This window comes from Elgaria multicarinata, chromosome 1 (genome assembly GCF_023053635.1).
Source record: "Elgaria multicarinata webbii isolate HBS135686 ecotype San Diego chromosome 1, rElgMul1.1.pri, whole genome shotgun sequence".
In the NCBI taxonomy this organism is placed as follows: domain Eukaryota; kingdom Metazoa; phylum Chordata; class Lepidosauria; order Squamata; family Anguidae; genus Elgaria; species Elgaria multicarinata.
The window spans coordinates 206,656,187-206,673,096 of record NC_086171.1 but is presented as its reverse complement, the minus strand read 5'-3'; the positions used below and the strand labels follow the sequence as shown (position 1 = coordinate 206,673,096).

General features: G+C 41.1%; 1 protein-coding gene across 1 annotated transcript in view; it reads left to right on the top strand.

Moving 5' to 3' along the window:
- LAMA5 (laminin subunit alpha 5) overlaps positions 1-16,910 on the top strand; it is a 256,947-nt gene that overhangs the window by 178,348 nt on the left and 61,689 nt on the right. The window contains exons 36-40 of the mRNA XM_063142632.1: positions 2,428-2,572; positions 4,589-4,729; positions 13,943-14,104; positions 16,124-16,225; positions 16,323-16,406. Of these exons, the coding sequence (XP_062998702.1) occupies positions 2,428-2,572; positions 4,589-4,729; positions 13,943-14,104; positions 16,124-16,225; positions 16,323-16,406 (634 nt within the window). The remainder of the gene's footprint in view (positions 1-2,427; positions 2,573-4,588; positions 4,730-13,942; positions 14,105-16,123; positions 16,226-16,322; positions 16,407-16,910) is intronic.

Here is a 16,910-nt window from a genome sequence, read left to right as displayed (position 1 = left end):
CAAAATAGACATTTGCTTGCTGGAGATTCATTACATTAGCAAGATCGGTTTGTGTTTCTCCCAGAACGTCATTAACTCTTGGCAGGCTTCTGGCTGATCTGAAGACAATGAAAAAAGAAAAGCTATTGAAAACAACAACCCTCATTCTGAATCTTTGTGAAAGTTTGCAACGTTCACCATAAACGCGGCACTAGTAAGGTGCTTTGAACAACAGTCAAATAGGAAATATATGAAGGCTTTGCTTTCTTGTTTGCTTCGTATTCATAAATCCTCTTCACACAACACACTAAACCCTGGTTAGTCTGCTAACCCTTTTGCAGCACATGGTTAGTGAGTGTGTTTAAACCATGATTATGTAGGCACCATGGTTAGGGTGGTTCAAACAACGCGCCTTTTAAAGGCTCATCTACACCAAGCAGGATATTGCACTATGAAAGCAGTATATAAAAGGCAGGAGCCACACGACTGCTTTATAGTGGTATTGAAGTGCACTGACAACTGTTGGGGCCCATGACACATGCCATATACCGCTTTCATAGTGGAATATCCTGCTTGGCGTAGATGTGTCATGGGCCCCAACAGTTGTCAGTGCACTTCAGTGCCACTATAAAGCAGTAGTGTAGATCCTGCAGTGCACTTCAATATCGCTATAAAGCAGTAGTGTGGCTCCTGCCTTTTACCGTATTTCTTCGATTCTAAGACGCACTTTTTTCCCTAAAGCAACAGCTCTAGAAATGGGGTGCGCCTTAGAATCGACGGCGTCTTAGAATCGAAGAAATACGGTATCTACCCCTTCTTCCCACCCCTTCAGCGCCAACCAGCTTCCACTACCAACAGAAAACCTAAGAAAGGCTCTCTCAAAAGCCTCACCAAAAAACAGCCAAGCGTTTTGTTGCCAGGACGATGCCTCCGCGTCTCCTTCTTCCCCACCTCACCGCCCCCCCGGCCGCCCCCGCTTTGCCAGGCCGGACCGCTTACTCCTCCTTTCTCCGCCTGCCCTCCGGGAAACACCCCAGTTCCGTACCTCACGCTTCCAACCCTCACGCTCCTGTGCCTTCTTCACCTTCAGCCAGGCTCTCCTAGCGCCGCTTCAGAAAGCGCCTCCCTTGGCTCACAAGGGAGAGGCAGAGCGCGAGAAGGAAGCGCCGCCTCAAACTACAGAGCCGCGGCGAAAGCTAGAACAGGGTGGGAGGATGTGAGGACAAGGCATAGAGAGGACAAGGGACAGAAGGGCGCACGGGGGAGCATAGAGAGCGCAGCACAAGTTTGAGGCCTCTTCGGAAAGTGTGTGTGGCGGGGGGGGGCGTGCGATGTCGTCCAAGCGCGTGCGATCTTGCTCATGACGAGAGTTTTATGCTTTTTTCCCTGTTGGTGGCACTGAAATTAGTGTGCGCCTTAGAATCGATGGCGTCTTACAATCGAAGAAATACGGTATATACCACTTTCATAGTGGAATATCCTGCTTGGTGTAGATGAGCCCTGAGTCATGGTTCACACGACATGCTAAGCCATTATGTTTAGCCCATCTGAACAGGGTCTATTAGTATAGTAGCTAAATGGAACATCCATCTTTAGGGGCATTGTACCTCCGAGTAATAGTTGTCGGAGACAAACAGCAAGGGATTGCAGTTGCCTTCATACTCTGCTTTTGAGCTTCCTAAAGACATCTGGTTGCCCTTTATTAGAAACAAAATGCTGAATTAGATGGATTCTTAACCTCAGTCCCATACAGCAGTTCTTATATTTTCATATGCATAGTAGTGATGGACAAATCTGTCTGTTTTGCTTTCTATACCATTCAGTGCTGCTACTTTAATTTGTGAATTTTTAAAAATTCTGAACAAAAATTTACATGCATGTTGATGTGCACAAAGATTTGTAAAAAGGTTTGTGCGCAACTTCCCCCACTTTTTGTGCAAGCACTTTTCCCTAATATATGCCATTTGTATTCAAATTTCCTGCATATACGTTTTTAATGCATTTTTGATTGGAGAATTGCATCACAAAATTCAAAGGGATCTGAAAACCAAAGGATAATTGTGTTCCAGTTCAAGAAGGGTCAATTTGTATTAAAGCACGATCCAAATTAATTTCGCTCCCATCCTTTTTGTATAATGCTTCTTGTTTCAAAGTGCAGGAGTTATTCGTGGAAATCAAAAGTTGCATTAAACTAGTTTGTCACTAGAAGTGTCATAGTTATTGTTGCTTTGTTACAAAGTTGGGAAAGAGCAGGGCAGGAGATGGATAAACCCTACAGATAGAATCATAGAATAGTAGTGTTGGAAGGGGCCTAAAGGCCATCGAGTCCAAACCCCTGCTCAATGCAGGACTAAAGCATACTTGATATAGGACTTTGAATCAGTTGTTCAACATGAGTTCGAAGTCAGAAGGAAATCAACCAACCAACCAGAAACTTGTCTCTTCCAGGTGCAAGCCCAACGTAGTAGGACGTCAGTGTGATCTCTGTGCCCCAGGCTACTATGGGTACCCAAACTGCAGGAGCTGTGACTGCCACCTCGCAGGGACAAAAGCAAGTGTGTGTGATCCAGTCACTGGGCAGTGCCACTGTAAGGTTAGTCTGATACACAGGCTCTTTCGTCCTACCTGAACTGGGCTACTGGGTAAAATGGCCTTTAAGGGACTTATAAAGAAGTTTAAGAGAAAGTGTGTTGGTGCTTTCAATGCTCAGGCGTTAGCTAGACGGGGCGAAATCCCGGGGTGATCCACATGACCCACAGGGGATCCTGGGATCAAGGAGGGATGATCCTTCCCTTGCCCCGGGATATCGCCCTCGCCTTTGAGCCCGCTTTTTCCGTGGTTTTGGAAAGTGTGGGCGGGCATCGCGGGTTTTCACGGTTCCTCACGAGGACCTGGGACCCGCGCACGGGGCACAGAGCTCTTCAGGAGCTTTGCACCCATCTGGGGTGGGGTGGGGGGAGGGGGGAAATTAAGTTTAAATTTTAAAAAACCCTACCTTAATGCGCACGAGCATTCGTGTGCTCTTTGTCTTTAGGAAAAAATTTAAAATGGCGGCCGTGACATCCTCTCCCTCTGAGGTCATTGCGTGCCACAGAGGGGGAGATCTTGCGATAAAAATATTGCGAGATCTTCACCCCTCCGTTGCATTAGACCGGTACGTCTAGCTGAGACCTCAGTAGTATCCAACGGCATCAAATTCACTTCATTGTTAATGTCCTGTCACCATTCAACCATTCTCTGAGCGCACAATAGGGCGTTCCATCAAGTGGTGGAGCTCATGTCTTACTGACTGGTGTTAATGAGTGGGTGCTGCTGACCACTGCAACTGAGTTGAAGCAGTTAGTGCTAGAAAGTCGCTCTCTCATTTTTGGAACCAAAACGTTACTGAAGCAAAATGCTTTGTCATGGAATGTGATTTTTCCTTGAGCTCAAACTCTTGAGTGTTGATTCAGTTCATGGTGGGATAAAAATTCATGCTGAGACAGGCCCTCTAAGCCATGGCAAGTCTGCTAGGACTACTTTTCAGATAGGGAAATCCATGCGCGCCTCCACTTGGGGGCAACATTGGACAAACAAGAACGCAATCTTTTTTTTTTGTTATGGGATAATGCATCACTCTGTAAAGACAGGTTTTGCTTTTACTTTAGCAGCAGTTGATAGATCAGGCAGACTGACGCAAAGGTTGTGAAAACCTTCCTGACCAGTACTGTCCAAATTGTAGAACACTGCAGGGCAAGAAAGCCCTTAAAAAGCAAACACAGTGTTTTACATTTGTGTAGAGTGATTGCCATAAGTTCCTTGCCTATGCAACCTTGCTGGAACAATACGATATGTTAGACAAGGTGATGCCAAAACAAAGTATATGTGTAAAACCCTTAATGCCTGAGCTTCTCCTTTAACCATGCATTGCAGTAGAGTACAACTTTTGCCTATATGCTTTTGATGACTTATGAACAGCCATTTTGAGCTCTTTGGTTTGAACACACTCAAAGGCTCAGTTCAGACAACATGTTTCTCCACCGTGGTTTTAGAACTCCATGGTGGAGTTTTTAATACCACCGTTGAGAAATGTGTTGTCTGGCGGGAAAACTCCATGCAACGGTGGAGTTTTTTGGAAAACACTCCATGCAGAATACCCACGCTGTGCAGAGGAGAGTTCCTGCACAACCGTTGTGTTGCGTGTTGTGTGGCAGGCTCCGTGGAGTTCTCCATTGCGTTGAATTGACTTTTCCCACTGGCAAGAGCGGCGAAAGAAAGAAGTGCCGCTCTAGGAGAGCCACCAGGATTGGTTTTTTGCAGCAATGGCTGATGGGATACCATTGGGGGGGTCAGAGGAGGAGTGAGAACAGAGGAATTGTCATTCAAATGTAACAATAGATTTTACTCAACTCCACAGTAGCCTACAGACTCAATGACATTGGAGTTAGAATATATTGTGTGGGGAGCAACCCCTAAAAACTCAACCCTTGAGTGGAGTTTTCACACTGCGATGACTAATGTGTTGTCCAAACTGAGCCAAAGAATCCCCTCTTCTATTTTCCCCTTAACTCCCTTTTCTGTTCAGAAAGCAAGTGAACAGTTCCTTTTCTCTGTTTTAAAACCTTTATAGGAGAATGTGGAAGGTCCAAGGTGCGACCAGTGCCACCTGGGGACCTTCTCTTTGGATGGCAGCAATCCCAAAGGTTGCACCAGGTGTTTCTGCTTTGGGGCGACAGACCGCTGTCACAGTGCAGAGAAGTACCGTGTGGAGGTGAGTGTGTGGTTGAGGCTTTGGGGCTGGATGGCAGTTGCAACAGATACTTCATATTACATTCTGAGGGAGATAGTGGAATGGTGACCTGCCTTTACCCTCTGGACATCCACCATTCCCCATCTAAGCCAGTGGCCGTCACCATGTCTTGTTGCAGTGAAGTCTAAAAAATGATTGTGCATAGTGCAAAGACTCTTTTGACTGTCCTAACCCTACTGCAACCTTCTTCTCACTGGCCTTCCTTCTTCTCACATCAGTCCGTTGGTTTCTGTTCACCACTCTGCTGCTAAGATCATCTTCTTGGCTCGCCGCTCTGACCTTGTAACTCCACTTCTGAAATCTCTTCATTGGCTTCCAATTCACTTCCGAATCCAATATAAACTTCTCCTGTTGACCTACAAAGCTGTTCACTGTCTAGCTCCTTCCTATCTCTCCTCTCTCATCTCACACTATTGCCCCGCTCGTGCTCTTCGCTCCTCTGATGCCATGTTTCTCGCCTGCCCAAGGGTCTCTACTTCCCTTGCTCGGCTTCGTCCATTTTCTTCTGCTGCCCCTTATACCTGGAATGCTCTTCCAGAACATTTGAGAACTACAAGTTCAATAGCAGCTTTTAAAGCTCAGCTAAAAACTTTTCTTTTTCCTAAAGCTTTTAAAACTTGATTTTGTTCTGACTTTATACTGTTGGTTTTACCCTACCCAGTGCCTGTTTGCATTCTCTTCCCCTCCTTATTGTTTCATTATGATTTTATTAGAATGTAAGCCTATGCGGCAGGGTCTTGCTATTTACTGTTCTACTCTGTACAGCACCATGTACATTGATGGTGCTATATAAATAAATAAATAAATAATAATAATAATAATAATACTGGTATTCAGTATTGAAGAGAATAGTATTACCTAGTGTATCTGAAGGCATCGGCTTAGCTTGACACCCACCACAAGAACATAAGAAGAGCTCTGCTGGATTAGACCAAACATATATTTAGTTCAGCATCCTGTTCTCAACAGTGGCCAGCAAGAAGCTCCTGGGAAGCCCACCAGCAAGACCCAAAGGCAACAACTTCCCATGCTTTTGCCTCACAGCAGCTGGTATTACTCCTGTGCTCAGACTCCGAGCCTATGTTCCATACAAATTTATAAAATTGTGAAACCGGAAGGGAATGGAAAGATCTGAGATCTAAACAGGGACACATCTTCCCCTACCTTAATATCATTCTCAGTTGGATCTGTTTCCCCAGATGCTTTCGGGGAGTAATATTTCGGATGTAGCCCATATTTATGTATTTATTATATTTTTATACCGCCCAATAGCCGAAGCTCTCTGGGCGGTTCACAAAAATTAAAACCATAATAAAACAACCAACATGTTAAAAGCACAATTACAAAATACAGTATCAAAAGCACAACCAGGATAAAACCACGCAGCAAAATTGATATAAGATTAAAATACAGAGTTCGAACAGTAAAATTTAAATTTAAGTTAAAATTAAGTGTTAAAATGCTGAGAGAATAAAAAGCTCTTCAGCTGGTGACGAAAGGAGTACAGTGTAGGCGCCAGGCGGACCTCTCCGGGGAGCTCGTTCCACAGCCGGGGTGCCACAGCGGAGAAAGCCAAGAACCCACAAGCAGGACATGAGTGCATCAGCACCCTACCACCCATGTTCCCCAGCATCTGGTGCATATAGGCTTACTACCTCTGATACTGGAGGTAGCACATAGCCATCAGGACTAGTAGCCAGTGATCGCCTCCTCCTCCAGGAATTTATCCAACCCCCTTTTAAAGCCATCCAAATTGCTGGTCGTCACTACATCTTGTGGTAGTGAATTTCATAGTTTCACTATGCTTCCTTTTATCTGTCCTGAAACTCCCACTAATCAGCTTTCTTTCTTTCTTTCTTTCTTTCTTTCTTTATTACATTTTTATACCGCCCAATAGCCGAAGCTCTCTGGGCGGTTCACAAAAATTAAAACCATCATAAAACAACCAACAAGTTAAAAACACAAATACAAGGGGGCGGAGCTTGGCAGCCATGGCGGTGGCAGGTTTCTTCTGAGGCTCTGAGCGGCGTTGCCGGAAAAAGCAATTATCTATTTTTTAATGGGCATAAATCTTTGAGCAAACGACAGGAAATGATTATAAAAGCTATCGGAGCTGGAAAGTGTTGAGAAGAGCCGATGGGATGAGGTGAGCTTGACGGAATGTCTTTATAAACTGCAGAGGCAAAACCGAAAGTAAAGTAACATGATTGATGTCGCAGTTTGAAAAGAAAGAACTTATGCTTGTTAGACGTTGATCTGATTTACAGCGATCCTCACTTCTCATCCTTTATCTTAAGTTGGAAAGATTGAAATACTGGCTTTGAAGTTGTTTGCTGTAATCTTTGTAAAGTGGAAAGTGGAAGCTGTTTGCGGTGTGCCGAGAAGGGGGGGGGTGAAGGGGAAGAAACAGCATTCTGTGAGGGAGATGTGGGATTTTGAGAAACTGTGAATGATTGGATCTGATCCCCTCTAGTGAATGCTGTTGTGAACTGAATATATTTCCTCCCCCTCGGGAAGAAGGTGGTGTGTTTGGCACATAGAAGAGAAGCCAGTAAAAGTTGCTAAGGAAGTGGGGGCTCTAAGATTTATGCCCTACTCAGAAGGGTCCTATGTCCAACATTAAAAAAAAGATTAAGAAGTGGGAAAAGTTGAATATACAAAAAAAGAAACCTTCAAATCATAATTTAACCCACCTCTCCCACCTGGAAGATACAGCCCCTGGAACAGACCAGGAAGACGAAGTTATAGACCCAGTTTCTTTGGATACAGTACCAAATAAAGAAAAGAATATGGCTGAAGGGGGAAAAGCAATGGACAGCAACTTTCCCTCCCTAGCAGAAATTAAGGCAGTTATTGTAGAGAATAATATCATCATTTTTAAAAAAATGGATCTGCAAATGAATGAATTTAGACAACAAATGCGTGTTCTTTCGGATAAGACCGCAGAAAACTCGGATAAGATCAAAGAGATAGAGGCAAAAGCGGAATTGGACCAGAAGAAGCAAGAGGCTTTTGAAAAATCAACAAATATTCAATTTAAGGAATGGGAATTACGTCTGATCGCCTTGGAAGACCAATCTCGTAGATCTTCAATTCGAGTAAAGCAGCTGAAGCAGATACAAGGAGAAGATCTTAGAGAAATCATTCTGAACTGGTTCAAAGAGCTGATGCCTGACATACCAATAGATGGATCGGATCTGGACCGAGTCCACCGCGTGGGGGGGCAAAACTACAAAGGGACTAGAGATATTTTGGTGAAATTTGGTAACTATTATAAAAAAGAGCAAATCATGAAAGAATTGAGATCTTTGACCCAGTTACAATATAAAGGCAAAGCAGTGCAAATTTATAATGATCTTTCTCAACATACATTAAATTGGAGACGGAGTATTAAACCAATAACTGGAATGTTAATGCAGAACAAAATTCCATACGCATGGGGTTACCCGGTTTTCTTAAGATTTACATATGGGAGGAGGGAACACAGAGTAACCTCATTGGATCAAGGTAAAGAATTGCTGAAGAGGCTGGGTCTGGATGGGGAAGCAAATGGGGCTGGAGTGGGTGGGGGAGGGAATGAGGCTGGGACATCTGGAGAGTAAGAGAATTGTTAATTATGTTTGGAGATAATTGCAAATAGAAATGCTAATATAGAAACCTGCCGGCCAGGCACAGCACTGCCTCCCCCCCCCCTTTAAAGTAGATGGCTGGAGTACTAGACTCACGGGGATATGGGGGGGGGATTAGAGTGGGGGGGTGGGGAGGGGGGGAAGGTAGGAGAGGAGGGATTGGGGTAGGAAGGTGGGGGTTTTATGTATGGAGTTTGTTTTTTTATGTAAGCAAGTTTGAACTGCTGAGCACAAGGGATCGGAAGAGATTTCAAAAGGGTGATTATGGATAAAAAGATAAAGGTATCAACACTCAATGTTAAAGGTTTGGGGGCAGTCGTGAAAAGGAAGAGAATAGAACAAATGTTTAATAAAGAGGGATCAGATATTATAATGGTCCAAGAGACACACCAAGGCTCCGAGAATTCGAATATGATAAAATTAAAGTGGTTAGCCTATTATGAAAAGTCATTAGGGACATCGAAAAAAAATGGAGTGGCCACTTTGATTTCAAAAAAAAGTGGGTTTATATTAGAAGAAGTAAAAAAGGATGATAAGGGCAGATATCTTATGTTAAAAGGTAAAATTGAGGGAAAGGTCTATACTTTGATTAATGTTTATGCCCCAAATGAGAGGCATAGAGAGTTTTTTATAAAGTTGTTTAAAGAAATAGAAGAATTTAAGGAGGGGTATGCTATATTAGCTGGGGATTTTAATATGGTTATGGATAATAAACGGGACAGGTCAAATCCCACTAATGCTGAAAAGAGGAACAATATGACTATATTGAATAAATTAGTAAAAGAAAATGATTATTTAGATTCGTGGCGTTTACTTAACGGGAATAGGCCTGGATTTTCATACTTTTCCCCAGTTCATCATACATACTCCAGGATAGATTATATATTTGTTTCAAAAGATTTTGCAACGAGGATTTGTAAAATGGAAATGGGGGTAATAAAAGTAACTGATCATGCCTTGTTAAGTCTAGAATTTACAGTTAAGAAAGATTATAAAGAGGCATATAGATGGAAGCTGAATACAAAGATATTGAAATATAATAAAATAGTAGATAAAATTCGGAAGGAACTGTTGGAGTCATGGGAAATTAATGAAAAAGGAGGAACAGCTGGGTCAGTCATTTGGGACACCATGAAGGCTGTAGCAAGAGGAATCTGTATTAGAGAAACATGTAGTTTAAAAAGACAACAACGTGCAGAACAGGAAAAGTTAGAGATAGAAATTAAAAACTTGGAGGAAAGATATTGGCGAGTTAAAGATAAATATAAATTAGTGGAAATACAAGCTAAGAAGAAACAATTAGAAAATTTAAATATAGAAGAGATTCAAAAGAATTTAATGTATATGAAAAGGGAATATTTTGAAAACAGTGATAAGAACTCGAGGTTGCTTGCCAAGCTCACACAAAAAGAAAAAGGGAGGAATGGGATAGAAACGTTGAAAGATAGCCGAGGGAATTATTGTCATGCAATGAAAGCTAAAATAAAAATTTTTCAGGAATTCTATCAGGAATTGTATAAGGGTAAAGAAAGTCAACAAGAAAAGGTGGAGGAGTATATTGGAAGGTTTATAAAGAAGGGAATAAAATTAGAATATAAGGAGTTAATGGAATCAGTAATAACTCAAAGAGAAGTTGAAGAGGTTATTGATAAGTTAAAAGTTGGTAAATCACCGGGAGCAGATGGTTTGGGTCCAGAATATTATAAGGTCTTCAAAGACTGTTTAGTTCCAAAATTAATGGAACTTTATAATAGGATATTATCAGGAGAGAAGATACCTGAATCATGGGAACATTCAGTGATAATTCTGATCCCAAAACCAGATAAAGATTTGACTAATCCCGATTCTTATAGACCTATTTCTTTAATAAATCAGGATGCTAAAATTTTTACATCTATTATGGCCAAACGGCTAAATAAATTTTTGGCAGAATATATAGGAGCAGATCAATGTGGGTTTGTGGTAGGAAGGCATATGCATAATTTAGTGGGTAGAGTTTTAAATGTAATAAATGTAATAAAAAAAGCAAATATTAAGGCAGGTATTATGGCATTAGATATTTTTAAAGCTTTTGATTGTGTGAGCTGGCAGGCACTAAAGAGTATTATAGATAAATTGGGATTTGGAAATAAATTTAAAAATGTAATAGAACAGCTATATTCCCAAAATACGGCGGTAGTGGTGGTAAATGACGGACTTACTGAAAAGATACGACTAGCCAGAGGAACAAGACAAGGATGTCCGCTCTCGCCGGTCCTGTTTGTAATGGTTATGGAAGTTTTGGCGAAGGCACTAAGGGAGGATGAAGAGTTAGAAGGAATTGGAGAGGTAAGGGAAATAAAGTTAAACATGTTTGCGGATGACACTTTATTGACCATTAAGAATCCATTAAGAAAGTTAGAAAGAATTAAATATCAGTTGAGGGAATTTGAGGAAATTACAGGGTTAAAAATAAATTGGTCTAAATCAGAGATGATGTTGTTTAACTATACCAAGAAGGAAGAAAAGGATTGGGAATTTAAGGGAATGGAATTGAAAGTTAAGAATGAGATTAAATATTTGGGAATTAAAATTACAAAAAATTTAGAGAATCTTGAAAAGGAAAATTTAACGAGGTTAAAGAAAGAGGTATTAGAGAAATTGGAGAAATATAAAAGATTAAATTTATCTTGGTTCGGAAGAATAGCCTTAATAAAAATGAAGATATTAGCTAAAATTAATTTTGTATTTAGAATGTTACCTATAAAAATATCAGAAACCGAGATAAAAAGTTGGCAAAATATTATTAATAAATATTGTAATGGAGAAAAGAGAGCAAGAGTGAATAAAAATAATTGGTACCTAAGCCAAAAAAAGGGGGGAATGGGTCTCCCAAACATAAAATTATACTACGTAGCAAATAGATTAAGACATGTTGTAGAAGCAATTATGGGAGTAGGAGATTTATATTGGATGGAAGAAAAAACCATAAATAAGGTAGAGATGAATTTGGAGAATGTTTTTTTTAAAGACGGAGGAAGAAAGTGGGTTGGAAGTATAGATAATCCACTCCTGAGGACTCAATGGGAAATTTGGAGTAAATTTAAAGGGAAGCTGCTTCCGAGCAACTCTCCCTTAGCACCGATAATAATGTTAAAGAATTTCCCAGAGGATCTAAAGGGTAGATTATGTAAAATATTAAAAGAGAAAAATAAAATAAGATTAAAGGATTGGGTAAGAGATATTAAAACAAGAGAGGATATGGAAAATTTGTTAAAGGAGAAGAAGCTATCTTGGCTAGAATATGGTCAATTAGAGCAATGGAATAAAGAGTGGATTAAAGATAATAGAATGTGCAGAAAGATGACGAGGTTTGAAGAATTAGTAGTAAGTAAGGAGGAAGGGAAAGGAGGGAGTATAGTTTCAAAAGGATTAATGAGTGAAATATATAAAATATTGTTAGAGAAGGAGTTTAGAGAGAATACAGAGAAAATGGTTTGGGAATCAGATTTGAAGATACAAATAGGGCGACAGAGCTGGGAGGGACTATGGAAACAAAGAGTGTTGAGAAGTTTATCAGTAAGAATAAAGGAGAATTATTTTAAAATCCTATGGAGGTGGTACCTAACCCCGGTTAGATTGAATAAGATAAGTGATCAACATTCAGCAAATTGTTGGAGAGGTTGTGGGGAAAAAGGAACGTATTTACATATGTGGTGGCAATGCAAATATGTACAAAGATTATGGAAGATGGTGTTCTCAGAAATTGAAGAAATAGTGGGAATGAAAATAGAACAAACACCAAAAATAGCATTGCTGTCACTATTTGAAGATATAAAGTGTGGAAAAGGAACTATAGAGCTGATATCGAATTTGTTGGTTGCAGCACGACTGATGGTAGCTAGGAACTGGAAGGTCCAAGGGGAATATACTATTGAGGAATGGTACAAAGAAGTATGGGACATAGCCATTAATGATAAACTGACATGTAATATTAAGTGGAGAAAAGGCGTAACTAAAATAAATGAGTTCGAAGGAATTTGGAAACAGTTCCTAGTGTTTGTGTTTACTAAGGGAAGTGGGAAACCACCAGCAGAAGAAACGATTAGATTTTGGACTCAAGAATGATCCCGAGGTGGGGGGTGCACTTTTATGTTAAGAACGAAGATGTTGTAGTATGATAAGGTATATGTAATAGTTTTTGATATTTGTACTCAACAATCATTCAATATGTATGCAGCAGATATTTGATGTTTTTTTTTTCTTATTGTGTTTTGTTTCAGTTATATTTTGGTAATGTTTATCTATGTTTATATAGTGTTGAAAATGAATAAAAATTTAATAAAAAAAAAAAAAAAAAAAACACAAATACAAAATACAATATAAAAAGCACAACCAGGATAAAACCACGCAGCAAAATTGATATAAGGTTAAAATACAGAGTTAAAACAGTATAATTTAAATTTAAGTTAAAATTAAGTGTTAAAATACTGAGTGAATAAAAAGGTCTTCACCTGGCGACGAAAGGAGTACAGTGTAGGCGCCAGGCGGACCTCTCTGGGGAGCTCATTCCACAACCGGGGTGCCACAGCGGAGAAAGCCCTCCTCCTAGTAGCCACCTGCCTCACTTCCTTTGGCAGGGGCTCACGGAGAAGGGCCCCTGTAGATGATCTTAAGGTCCGGGTAGGTACATATGGGAGGAGGCGTTCCTTCAAATAACCTGGCCCCAAACCGTTTAGGGCTTTAAATGTCAATACCAGCACTTTGAATCGGGCCCGGACCTGGACTGGCAGCCAATGAAGTTGTAAAAGGACTGGCGTAATGTGAACTCGCCGTCCAGTTTATTATATTTATCAAGAAAAGAGGGATAAAGAAGCCTCAGGTTGAGAGAAACAAGGTTAATAATGCAAACCGCCCAGAGAGCTTCAGCTGTGGGGCGGTATATAAATGTAATAAAATAAATAAATAAATAAATACATAAATAAATCCAGAGAGATCAAGAAAGCAAGCTTCCAGACAATCTGGGAAAGAGCAAGATGGTTTGCAGGCACCTAAAGTGCCATTGGTCAATACCTTGAATATTTTATTGCAAAATCCACTGAGGCGCTCAAATCGAATACTTTTCCAACTCTTTACCACCACTATATTACGCATCATAACAGACCTTTGCCATCCTACTTCACATCAATAAGTGGGCACAGTATTAATGTGGGGGAAGAGATAAACTGCAGGGCCGTGATTTTAGGCTGATCTTCTGAAAAGCTTTAAAAGCTTTAAGATGCCTTTTTTAATTATGTGCTGCTTTTAATAATGTATTATTTTTAAATGTTTTAGTTAGTTATATGTATTTTATGGTGTTTGTATTTGTGTTGTACCCCGCCTCGATCCAGAGGGAGAGGCGGGTAACAAATAAAGTTGTTGTTGTTGTTGTTGTTGTTGTTGTTGTTATTATTATTATTATTATTATTATTATTATTTTAAAGCATTTGGGCATAATTCACGTCTGGATTTTCTGACCCAGACCATTCTGGAGTATTTCCGAGACATTTCTTCTCCTGTCTCCTAGCTTATTGACATGAGTGGGTGGATTTTGCTGAGTGGAGATCGCCAGGAAATCCCCACCTTGGTCAGCCTGGAAGATGAGATTGTTCGTGCTGATCTCCGAAATTTTGCCGAGGCCTTCCAGGATCTTTACTGGCATGCTCCCAGCTCCTATCTTGGAGACCAGGTAAATGACCCTGACTGGTTGCATTATCTGCTGGGGCCTTTTAGAATATGTTGGCATGTTTCTAAGTGCCCCACTGCCCTAAGGTTCAGAGGCCAAATTCTGAAAAAGAATTAGACCTGGTTTGGACATCATGACAGCCCATGGGTTATTTAACCCATGGACTGTTGGGGATGAGTAGGAGGGATCAAGTGTGCTTCCTCCAGTATGCTCATCACTTCCGCTCTCAATTAAAAACCTACAGTTATCCTGTACATAAGTTGTTAGTGTGATGTCTGAACCAGGGCACTCTGGGTTGGTTTGGGGTTAAACAACCCAGTGTTAACCTATGGTTTGTTATTGGTTTAACTCTGGGTTGTTTAACCAAGAGTGTCCAGGTTTGGACATTACACTAATTAACTATGAAAAGGGTGATTGTAGGTTGCTAATTGAAAACAGAATCAATGAGCATGCAGGAGACTGTGTACTAGCAATGCATGGTTGTTGTGACTTGCAAGCCACATCTTAGGCTCCTGGGTATCCAAAATGTTAGCTGCTTTTTTTCTTCCATATGTGTCACATGATGATAATAAACTCCAACCATCTGCCAACCAATCTGGTGATATTAAATTGGACTTCTATATGTTGTCGACAGGTTGGTGATTTGAAACATCTGAAAATTTCAAAATGTTTAATTCTCAAGCATTTTAATTCTGAAGCATTTTAACTCTGAAATGTAAAGTCCCATGTCTCAGAACATTGTTGAATTTCAGCGTATTTTCACTGAATTTTACCTTTAAGAGTTTTCAGCTTGAATTGAATATTAATCTGGAAGTCTATTCAAGCCTCCTGTGGTTTCTAACAGCCGAAAGATATGTACCTTTATTTGCTCCAGCGATGCAGGCAAAGTTTGTTGAGCTCAGATCCAAGTTTTGATTGCACCATTCAAATAATAAAATAAAACCCTGTAGCAGAACCTACCTACACATTTTAAGTTTTCTATGTAAGCCCTCGAGGGCTAGAAAAGTGTTTTCAAAGAAGGTTATAAGACTGTAACTCTCATGGTACTAACAGAGATTTGTCATCATTTATTTTTTTGTTACACAGATATCCTGCCCTTTCCTCATCTGCTTCTCATCCAGATTGTTCCTCATTTCATTGAATTCCCACGTTTCCCATGTCATTACTGCATTTGCATTAGGAGTCCTATTCAGTGTAATCGTAGCCTGGTTTCTGCTAGCAATCGCAAAAAGCTGTTGTAGTCTGGCACCATCCACTATGTGGTTGTCAATCAGTTGCCTTCCAGCTCTTTGCCTCTCCACAGACAGTGTGGGGCACCCCTCCAGGGAGACTGAACCAGCAAAACCTGCCATGCTTTCCTTCCAAAAATGTCCCCCCACCTCTCTCTCTCAATAGTGAGACTAGCACCTTTTTAGAAAAGTCATAGAATCATAGAATAGTAGAGTTGGAAGGGGCCTAGAAAGCCATCGAGTCCAACCCCCTGCTCAATGCAGGAATCCGCCCTAAAGCATTCCTGACAGATGGTTGTCCAGCTGCCTCTTGAAGGCCTCTAGTGTGGGAGAGCCCGCGACCTCCCTAGGTAACTGGTTCCATTGTCGTACTGCTCTAACAGCCAGGAATTTTTTCCTGATGTCCAGCCGGAATCTGGCTTTCTGTAACTTGAGCCCATTATTCCGTGTCCTGCAGTCTGGGAGGATCGAGAAGAGATCCTGGCCCTCCTCTGTGTGACAACCTTTCAAGTATTTGAAGAGTGCTATCATGTCTCCCCTCCATCTTCTTTTCTCAAGGCTAAACATGCCGAGCTACTTTTCATTTCCATATGGCCTTCTCTTCCTCTACTCATCCAACCATCCCACTATTGCCGCCCTGTTTTAAAAAGCCCATCCAAATCTAAAAAAACAGAAAATGTCATATTTAAACCACATCATGTAAACTACCCCAAACAGGCAAATTTGCACTTTTTCTTCTTCTTTTTAGAAACCCTGAATTTAACTCATGGTTGTGGTTTGCCTCCAATTGCAGGTTTCCTCCTATGGTGGGTACCTGCGTTATGAATTGCACTCAGACACCCGAAGGGGTGACGTGTTCATACCAAAGGAATCCCGGCCTGATGTTATTCTCAAGGTATATATAGTGCAGGTTGCTTTTCTTCATTGGTTTAAATGGCATTCCCAAACAGCGCTTCCATTTAACAATGTACGTGCCTCTTGTTCTCTCCTAGGGAAACCAAATGAGCGTTATGTTTCGTGAAAGCAACTATCCTGTTCCTGGTGAAATCTATGAAGGGCAGCTCCAACTGTTGGAGGTTAGTTAAGATTCATAATACCATCCAGGAGTGCTGAGCCCTCCTAAAAATTAGACTCTAGTTACTATAGGCTCCTTCTTTCAATGCTGTCCTGCATTTTGTTGATCATGTATTTGCCTTTGAATCTTTAAGATTCAAGAGCCTCGTGTGGCACAGAGTGGTAAAGCAGCAGTTTCTGCAGCTGAAACTCTCCCCACGGCCTGAGTTCGATCCCAGCAGAAGCTGGTTTCAAGCAGCCAGCTTGGGTCGACTCAGCCTTCCATCCTCCCGAGGTCGGTAAAATGAATACTCAGTTAGCTGGGGGAAAGGTAATCATGGCCAGGGAAGGCAACAGCAAACCACCCCACTATAAAGCCTGCCAAGAAAATGTCAGCGAAATCTGGCGTCCCTCCAAGAGTCAGTAATGACTCAGTGCTTGCACAAAAGGTTCCTTTCCTTTCCCTTTAAATGTGAGCTTCATCCCACGTACCTGTTTCCCTCAAATTATCCCCTACAGCGCTAAGC